Source organism: Montipora foliosa, chromosome 6 (genome assembly GCF_036669935.1).
Source record: "Montipora foliosa isolate CH-2021 chromosome 6, ASM3666993v2, whole genome shotgun sequence".
In the NCBI taxonomy this organism is placed as follows: domain Eukaryota; kingdom Metazoa; phylum Cnidaria; class Anthozoa; order Scleractinia; family Acroporidae; genus Montipora; species Montipora foliosa.
This window is the reverse complement of record NC_090874.1, coordinates 21,752,425-21,762,424: the sequence shown is the minus strand read 5'-3', so window position 1 is coordinate 21,762,424 and position 10,000 is coordinate 21,752,425. Positions and strand designations below refer to the sequence as shown.

At 41.2% G+C, this 10,000-nt stretch overlaps 2 protein-coding genes across 3 annotated transcripts in view; both read left to right on the top strand.

The window, feature by feature from the left end:
* The window catches only part of LOC138006973 (uncharacterized), a 5,272-nt gene extending 1,201 nt beyond the window's left edge, over positions 1-4,071 (top strand). The window contains exons 2-3 of the mRNA XM_068853626.1: positions 1-16; positions 1,795-4,071. The exon at positions 1-16 is cut by the window's left edge and continues 69 nt beyond it. Coding sequence (XP_068709727.1) covers positions 1-16; positions 1,795-2,006 — 228 coding nt within the window. The 3' untranslated portion in view covers positions 2,007-4,071. The remainder of the gene's footprint in view (positions 17-1,794) is intronic.
* Positions 1-10,000, top strand: part of LOC138006965 (NLR family CARD domain-containing protein 3-like) — a 336,786-nt gene that overhangs the window by 187,203 nt on the left and 139,583 nt on the right. The window lies entirely within an intron of this gene.

Here is a 10,000-nt window from a genome sequence, read left to right as displayed (position 1 = left end):
CGTCTAGATGAACCAGGTTAGTTATGCATTTTCTTAGCAACCCTACGTTGGATAACCTCAGCCTCATCGAGGAACATGATCCCTATGAAACCATTTTACATAATACAGAATATTACCCCAGGCAATATTTTCCATGTATCCACTCGAACCGAACTTTCTCTTTTTAGCTGTAAATTCGTATATTACTTGACTGTATATGACTGCAAGAACCCTCCAAGTGGGTTTGGAGAGACTCACCGCTCGTAAGCCTCGTAAGACACTCACCCGAAGTCCAACCGCAGAGCTTGCTGGCTGGCTATAAGATTGCCACAGCCTCCTAGGATTCACCAAACCTAAGCCGTTGGTCAGACCTATACAGTACGAAATTAATCCTATTAACCGAGTGACCCCACAGGGATATAACTTTACGCAAGCGCCTCGCAAACTGTGCCAACAGTTACTAGCGCATTGCCAAAGACCCACCAGTACTTATGGAGAACGTTAGACTTGAGCAAAACCAACTCAAGGTTAGTACTCAACTTTTCACAGCTTGACTCTGACTGACGACTGGATCAACCTTTTTAACCTAGCTATATACACCTTATTCCAAAATGGCCGCCATTTAGATATTCTTTTGTTTTTATTGAAATTAGACCTTGATGCTTCGTTCAAGGCAAAATATTCTTTTGAATTTTCAGCTCAAGAGCGAGGCATCAAGGGCTAATTTGAATAAAAACAAAAGAATATTTAAATGAGGGCCATTTTGGAATAAGGTCTATCTTACCAGACAAACCACAGAGATCTCTCCCAGCTCTCCTCGGCAAATTGTTTTTGTAGCACACTGTCTAATACTCGAGCACTTTTTTTCGCTCTTCGCGATTGCTATAATATGTATTTGCTTCGAGATCCGATTGGTTCATTGTGTTGTTTTTTTCTGTTGTGGTTGGTCATAGTAACAACACGCAATGAACCAATAGCGTTATAGCCCTTTTGACAGATAATTTGTCTCATTTGCATTACAATAAATTTGATTTTATGATATGAGCATATGAAAGAAATGATATGTAAATTGCGGATTATGATCAATGGACCTCTTTAGCTTGTTCGTTTTGTTTTCCCATTTCAGAGCACGTGATGTTACTCTAGGGAACAGTTTATTTCAGATGTCGTCTTATACAAGTGCATATGTATGCATAACTTACCAAAAAAACAGAAGGAAAATTCCCTTGGGAATATCACGTGGTCTGAAATGGAAAAACAAAACGTACAAGCTAAAGAGGAAGAAGACGTGATCCTCGCAGCGTAGTACGCAATTTGAGAAATTGTGAAAAACGATTTCAAGGCGTCAACTGGGTTTGAACCCGTGGCCTTCACTGGGCCAGTGCGATGCTCCACCAACTGAGCTATGAAGCCTTGCTGGGAGCAGAATGTGAGACAATTTTGCAGTTTCTGCCCGAAATTTTGTCACATTCAGGAGGAATTTTATTGTAATGCAAACGAGAAAAGTTATCCGTGAATAGTGCTTTTGCGACGCAAAGCCGGCAAATACATATAGCCGCTTCTAAGCTAAGCGCGGGAAAACGAAGTCAAGCAAGATGGTCTCACTTCTGATTGGTTGAAAAAGTATCGCGAGATTTTTGAGCCGATCCCAACAGCAAAGCAATAGCAAAATTACTTTCGACACTCACGCTGTACCGTGAATGGTGCAAGCTAACTCGCCTACTAAGATATTTATCTTCCAGCTTTTACAGTGGGAAAAACACCAAGAGAGGATAGTAATAACGCGATAACAAGGTTTTTGTCATTTTGTTGTAGGGATTCACTATTACCTCAACACAGATCGGTACGCCTACGGCGGTGTAATAGATGTTCACTCCAGGCTGGATAACCTGCCGCAGGTACGTGGCGCGGAGGTGCTGGCCGTTAATGCCGACTGCACCAAGGTATATTTCGAAGAGGATGGAATTTGGAAACCATATCAAAGCGCGAGAAATATCCGTTGTACACGAGCAAAGCGATGGTTTTAGACTGGTGCAGGAGTAATGTGCAGGTGTACTGAACTGGAATGTCGTTGCTATGAATTGCCACAGTTCCTGCCGCTCGAATTGTGGAAGAATTGGTACGTGGGTTCATGGATACAACTGATTTAAAGTAAAAGACCGTCAGCTAGCGCTCTGTCACATTTTTATCAGGCAGATTATCTTGATCAAGAGGAAATAGTTCAAGGAATTTGTGTTGAATTCTAGTTATGCAAAGCTTTCTCGTGGTATTCATATATCTTATTAACCAAGTGCGAGGGCTGTACTGGGAGAATATCGACCCGAGGTCTTGACAGTACGTAACGAACGAAGCGAGGAGGGCCGACCTAGGGCCGATATTCTCCCAGTACGGCCCAGAGCAAGCTTGGTTAATAAGAGGTAATGTACATGGTCATGATACCACTGGAAAGCATTATGTAACAAGAGGCTACGGGTAGCCTACAGTTTGTTCCAAGGATTTTTTCCGATTTCCTTTAAAGTTCACAGTATTTCAGTGTTTTTCTTAGGTTATAGTATCTTGGTCAATATCCAGCTTCAATTCCGTGTTCCCAAGTCCTAAGTCCACATACGGTGACCCGATGATAGGGTTAAGTGCGATCGTAGAATAGTTGTTTACATATAAAACTGTTGTGAACAGCATTGATTTCGATCAAAACCAGGAAACGGGTGCTTTACAAGTTTCTACGATGGTATTTTAAAATATTTGATACTTTTTCTAAACAATACCGAGAGAATATTAGCCCGGTGATATGTGTTACCGATTCATTAACCGCATATGGAATTGCGTGCAACGAAACACGAAAACTCGTTTCGGGTCACGCACACAAATTTTTAATACATATTTTCCTCAGTAATCTGTCACGTCGTGTTCTGTGGTCTAGTAGTCATCGCGATTGCCTCTGAATGAGGAGTTTCCAAGTTCGAATCCTACTTGGGTTGCCCGAAGATGTCTCTGCGAGGCAAAGAAATCTTGCCACCGCAAAAAAAAGAAATTAACTAGACGCTCCATGAGGGTACACGGGGCTGCCTGTGGTACGTGTTACTCAAAAACAGAAGGCACTGAGTTGGGTGGCATTGAACTGCCAGCAGAGGCGTTCACACGTTTAATTATTTTGTAATGTCCTGTCCCATTTTGAGGTCTTTTAGCTTTTTAAGCATTGGTAATAAATTCAGTTTAAAAAGAACAAAACACGCTCTTGAGTAAAACTCACTATTTTCGTCTTTAAATAGTCTGCAAAAAAACTAACTGCAAATCGCTCTGACGGACGTTTTCCTGCATGTCATGCATGTCTTGCAGTTGCACTAAGCAAACGCTTATTGCACACACTCAGGAAGGACAGAAGATGTTGTTTCCATTTCATAATTCCCCTTCCTTTCAATAAAATCTGATGCTAGGACGAGCTGAATCCTATACTTTGTTCTTTGAACAAAGTAGCTATAGTATGTATGATGTAGGCTGTATATCAGGCCTTAAAGAGGCCCAAAATGAAAAACCAAGAAACAATGAGGGTACCATGAGTGAAATGGCATAATGCGAAGCAAGGCAGTTTTCAGTGCAAAATGTATTTTATGGACACTGGTCCCACAAATGTATTTACGTCTAAGTAACGGTAGCTATATTTTCATGTAGATTTTTGTTTAATTGCAACTTACACAATTACAGTAAACGCTAGAATAAAGCCTTGGTTAAACGATAATGGTGCGTTATAATTTACTGGACAGACCACGGAGCTCTCACTTTCGCTGGTGCCTTTTAACCTCCGAGAGAACTGAGCTCTATCCTATAATGAAACGAACAGACTTGTGTAAATTTTCTCTAATTTACAATGTAAATCGTGGGTTTTCATTCAGATTCTCAGGGTGATTTTTACCGCCTCGAAAATACTCGCACCCCGTTCAGCGATCTTTAGGGGTATATAGTGCTAAATCGCACCAAGATTCAAATTGGATTCTTTTGTTTATGAATGATATCGATCACCGTTGCCCAGAACAAATTGTTTCACTATTAGTTTCATGTCTTTCATAAATCCAGTTTCATCGAGAATACGAAGGTAAGGTTGGAGGAAGAACTCCCTTGCTCACCCATTAGAGAATAAGTATGGAAAGATATAAAATTTTATTGTTTTTGCAAAACACAAGTTAAATCCGAGGTAGAGACTTTCAACAGCTTAATAAACCGTGGATGTTCTTGTGTGGAACAATAAGTGTTGACCACTCTTATCCGCGAGAAGGCTGGCGCGGGGTTTTTGGGAGTATTCTCCTTCTCTGCCATCGAAAAACCATGCAGATTATTCGTTTGGTATCAACAATCTTGTATAATGCCCAAAAACAAAGCGAACAGACCTCTTTCGCGCCAACTTTGCAATCAACGAGTTTCATGTTACCTACTGTCCTTTAATTGCCTAAATCGTTTAAAGTTGTTGACAGGTGTCAAATAGGCGGTTTCCCCCTTCCCCTTGCCCCAGCTTCGCCGCTCAAAATCTCTCGCCCTCTACAACAACAAAACCGCCAACTGCGCAGGTTAGATCACTCTTTGAAAGCAACTTGAAATTGCTTGTATGCTCTCCAAACACTGCTTAAAACGCTATTAGTAAGCATCTTCTGTTTCAGTTGATGATGATAACCTTTATTTGAGCACGATAAAATTCAATTGAAAGCTAAAAGCTTGTGGGGTCGTGAAAATCTGCTATTAAATTAGGTATGTACGAAATAGAAAATTAACAAATTATAAACTCATGAGATATTATTTAAAAAAACAAAACAAAATTTCGCCGCGTCTTTTTAAAAAACAAAACAAAACCACGCCGCGTCTATACTGAGTAGACGAAGCAGCCGTACTTTCAAAAATAGCATTTGCGAAATAATCCTTTGTGATAAGTCTCGTTTTGATTTCCTTCAAATTTAAATTTCTAGTATTATCTTTATGATTGACCAAGTTGCAAAGAATTGATCCCCGATAGTATGAGTCTTTCATGAATCTACAATTGTAACCTGGCACAGTAAAATGATCTAGCAGTAAAACGTTATATATAGTACATGACAAACTAGTGATAAAGCTATAGCATAGGGGACCCACTTAATAAACAGGTAAATTATGCAACTAGGCCAGGCCTTTCTACTACACCGACACCAGTGTATTATGTTAATTCGGGCAGGCTGCGTTGTCCTCGTCTCTGTGGTTTTGGCTCTTATTCCACTCTACATTGGGCCATTTGGATACTGGAATAGCAGGACGTCATCTATAAGGAATTGAAGTGCCTCTGTGTGCTGTTCTGGAGGAGTATTTGTCATCTATACTGCCAGAAATCCTGCGTTTCTGTTTTTTCCATCGCAAAACTCAAGCAATTTAGCAAGAGCGAACAAAAATGCAGTGGATTCCATCAATAACTATCCATTGTTCATCGATGTCGCTTGGGAACGCCGTTCTGGTACATTTAATAATGGAGCCGGACTTGGTCATTGTTTTCGCTATGGAATGGAATTCTATTCTCATCGTTCTATCGCAGCAAATGCCGGTATGCATATTATGCCAATTCGACCGCAACATTCCGATGTCCTCTTCAGGGCGATCTTGTGTTTAAATTAAACCCTGGTCCCACTGACGATCGTTCTTCTATTCACACTCGTGTTTCTGGAACAGCTCGTCGCGCACCATTGTCTAACAGAACAAGGAACCATTCTAATCTCACAATGGTTAGCAGATCACTCACAGCAAAGCATCCAAACACCTTATCCATGGTTAACAATACTACATTCAGAATACCTGTGGTAACATCAAGCACCCGGTCTAGACAACCAAAGAGATCACGACACAGAGAAAATCTAACGCGGTTACTCCGCACTAGTGATGCCGCTGTGCAAAATGCAAGTCCTACAGAACTAAACTTCTGTCTTTTAAATGCACAATCTCTAAATAACAAAGCAGGAGAGTTTATCGATCTTGTAAACCGGATGTGGTTGCTCTCACGGAAACATGGTTCTGTCCGACGGAGTCAGCATCACGACCTCTGTGTACACCAGCTGGCTATAAACTTTTGGACCATCCACGAACTAGTCGATCTGGCGGAGGAACTAGGGTTCTTTTTCGGAACAATCTAACAGTGAAAAAAGGCGATGCTGCAGAACTGCGATCATTTGAGTTTTCTGAATGGGAGATTAAGGCTGAAACGGATCGAATTCATCTGATTATCATCTACAGAACACCTTACTCAGAAGCACACCCTGTCACAACAAGTGTCTTTCTTGAGGAATTCTCCACATTTCTTCAGTCTGCAGTATTCTGCCCAAATCACCGGAGACTTTAATATACATATGGATGTGGCAGACCACCCCGATGCTACCAGAATGCGTGGCTTACTCGAGAGTACTGGCTTAAAGCAGCATGTTAACATTCCAACTCACCTCGCACTGATCTCTGCACAAACCTACATTCGTATGACCTTGACGGCTTAGTTAATGAGTATAATAACACGCTTAAAGTGGCTCTCGACCGCAATGCACCAATTATTACTAAGACTGTCACGAAAAGACCATCAGTTCCATGGTTTAACGATGAAGTAAAATCTGCTAAAACAGAAAAGAGGCGTGCGGAAAGGAAATGGCTTAGAACAAAGCTGCACAGCGACTTTATCGACTTTAAAGCCAAAAAGAACATTGCCACCTGTGTCATGAAAAGAGCTCGTACAACCTACTATACACAGATCTTATACAAGGAAGCAGTGATGACTCACGTAAGCTCTTTCAAGAAGCCGACCTGACCTTCCCAGGCTATAATGATAAAACAAAACTAGCCAATGACATCGGGAAGTTTTTTGCACAGAAGATTGAGCGCATTCGCACTGCACTTGATACAGCTTCCTCAAATCTTTGTCCAACAGCGACAGAACCACTATATACATCATGTCCTACTCAGTTGACTTCCTTCACAGAACTGAGTGAAGAAGACGTCAAGGGCCTAATTGGGAGATCAAGCGAGAAGACCTGCAGTTTAGACGCCATGCCCACCTCCTTGGTGGTCGAAAGTCTAGATGTACTCCTGCCAGTCATTACTCGGATGTTAAATCTTTCTCTTCAAAATGGCAACTTCCCTGATACCTGGAAGCTAGCAGATGTTCGACCTAGACCAAAGATTGCCGCTGAAGCACTCTTCGCCAATCTGCGACCAATCAGCAATCTTCAATTTGCTTCAAAACTGACTGAGCGGGCAGTGTTCTGTCAAATCCACGATCATCTTACCATAAACAGACTCTACCCTAAGGCGCAATCTGCCTATCGTGAACATCACAGTACAGAAACTGCCCTGTTGCGAGTCAAAAACGATATCCTACTCAACATGAACCAGCAGCACGTCACATTACTCGTGCTTCTTGACCTTAGCGCAGCATTTGACACTGTCGATCACATCATATTGCTGGACCGTCTGTTCTCTGACTTTGGCATATCAGGGCAAGCTTACTCTTGGTTCGACTCCTATCTTCGCAACAGATTTCAGTCTATATCCATCAACGGCAAGACATCGACCAAGTTCCATACAAAGTACGGCGTCCCACAGGGTTCCTCTCTTGGGCCTCTTCTGTTTGTTCTCTATACAAGTAGACTGTTCAAAATCATCGAACATCACCTTCCTGATGTACATACCTATGCGGATGATACACAACTGTATGTATCATTCAGCGCAGACTCAGGCTCTGAGTAGTCCGCAGCATTAGAGGCCATGCAAAGTTGTATTGTCGATATAAGGAAATGGATGCTCCAAGACAGATTAAAGCTAAACGATGACAAGACCGACTTTATCGTAATTGGCACCAGACAACAACTTGCCAAAGTCAACGTAGATTCCTTACAGGTTGGAGAGAGCATAGTTACAGCAGCCAGCAAAGTAAGAAATCTACAATCTTGGACAAAATTGTTGAGAAAACTCTGCTTTTGGACTAAACTCCGATCACGAGTATGAAAAATAAGCTCTCTTTTTGCCCCCACCCCCCCTGATCAATGTTGCTAGACGAAACAAAGCATGTCGAACCTGGGCTCATCAACATTGGTTGTAGGGGGGAGGGGGATCGCTAATAATGTGCGATATTAAGGACGTAGTGCGCAAAATAACCCCTGTTTTTAATATTCTCAACCCTTTTTGTCCAAGATTGTCTGGGGATCATTTTGCCCAAGAACACAAAACGGGTGTATGTATGAGTTCTGTAGGTACAAAAAAGAAAATATATCAGTCGTAGGCATGTCGTCATGGTATTCGATTGACAATTAGAGTTAATTAGCCCTAATAAAGAAAAATGTTACGTCATCATTGAGGTTCATTGTCAAAACAACTGGAAATGGTACATAATAGTCATGTTGACGACGCTTTAGGAGCGTATATTTTATTACAGGTGCAAGATCATAACGACAAAGCTAAAGATGTTGCTGAGGAAGTAGGAGTTTCATTAGTAACAATCTTTAGGATCAAGAAAGGTGTCCTAGGCCTTAGAAGGGAAGTTGTCACGCCGTTCGTTGGTGAAAGCCACAACAAAGGTGTGATCACATGTGACCCATACGATAAACTATATGGACCCTTCTTTGAAAAATATGTCAGAGAACAGTTCCCTAAACGTTTTGGGAAAGCAAACAAGAATGTGGTATAACAGGAGCAAAATAGTAATAGAGCAAATTACTTCCGGTCGCAAAGAAACCCACTTCCTGTTTGTAAACCGTGCGTCTTCGAATACGAATTGTCACGAATTTTAAGTATAACTGCAAGGCATTATATTTATTTCCCCTACTGTTTTCTCAAGGCGTTGCTAATGAGTATAAACTATGCACAAAATCAATGAGATCTCTACATTTCTTACAAAAAGTGACGCATTTCAACGGTTAACACACCGGCTGGCTATAAACAGACTGGTCATGAAAAATATTTCAAATCTGTTCAAATCACGTTAACCGACCAAAATTTCTCATTCCTTCGCCGTAAATCTATGTCGGTTAAAGAACACACAAAATTAACCGTTGTTAACCGTGCAATTTCCTTATTGTGTGTAATCTTACAGAAATATATCTGCGATAATTTCATATCTGTATATACATATTGATCAGTGTAAACCAAAGTGGGCAAAAACAGCTAGGGCAAAGCCGACTGGTTTTGATATAACTCCTTCATATTGTCCTCGTTATAGGACTCAGTAGGTCTCTTACTTCTTAATCGTACTAATGTATGAATTCCACGATGTAAAAGAAAAGCAATTCGCAGTGCGGTAAAGTAAAGTAAACAGAACCATATCTTACGTAAACAATTCACGTACATGGCTAATAATGCACTGCTGTAACAATGTTTGTTTCACGCAATATTATTGTATGACAAGTAATCCTCGACAACTTACTGTGTATCAGCTATGAGAAGACGAGTTTTACATACTATAAACATATGAGAGTGTTCACACTCTCATATAGACAGATATTTGATAGTTTATACCAAATACAATCTTGGACAAAATTGTTGAGAAAACTCTGCTTTTGGACTAAACTCCGATCACGAGTATGAAAAATAAGCTCTCTTTTTGCCCCCACCCCCCCTGATCAATGTTGCTAGACGAAACAAAGCATGTCGAACCTGGGCTCATCAACATTGGTTGTAGGGGGGAGGGGGATCGCTAATAATGTGCGATATTAAGGACGTAGTGCGCAAAATAACCCCTGTTTTTAATATTCTCAACCCTTTTTGTCCAAGATTGTAGGCTGCTGGTTCGATGACCAACTCAAGATGGACACGCATATTCATAACATCTGCAGATCTGCATTTTTTCATCTCTACAATATTGGGAGAATAAGAAAATATCTTAGCTCTGACTGCGCACAGACTTTAGTGAATGTGTTTGTTACCAGTCGATTAGATTTCTGCAACAGCCTGCTCTATGGGTTGAAAGGTAACCAACTACAAAAACTTCAGCGCGTCCAGAACGCGGCCGCCCCATCAGCCGCCCCATCAGCCGCTATGA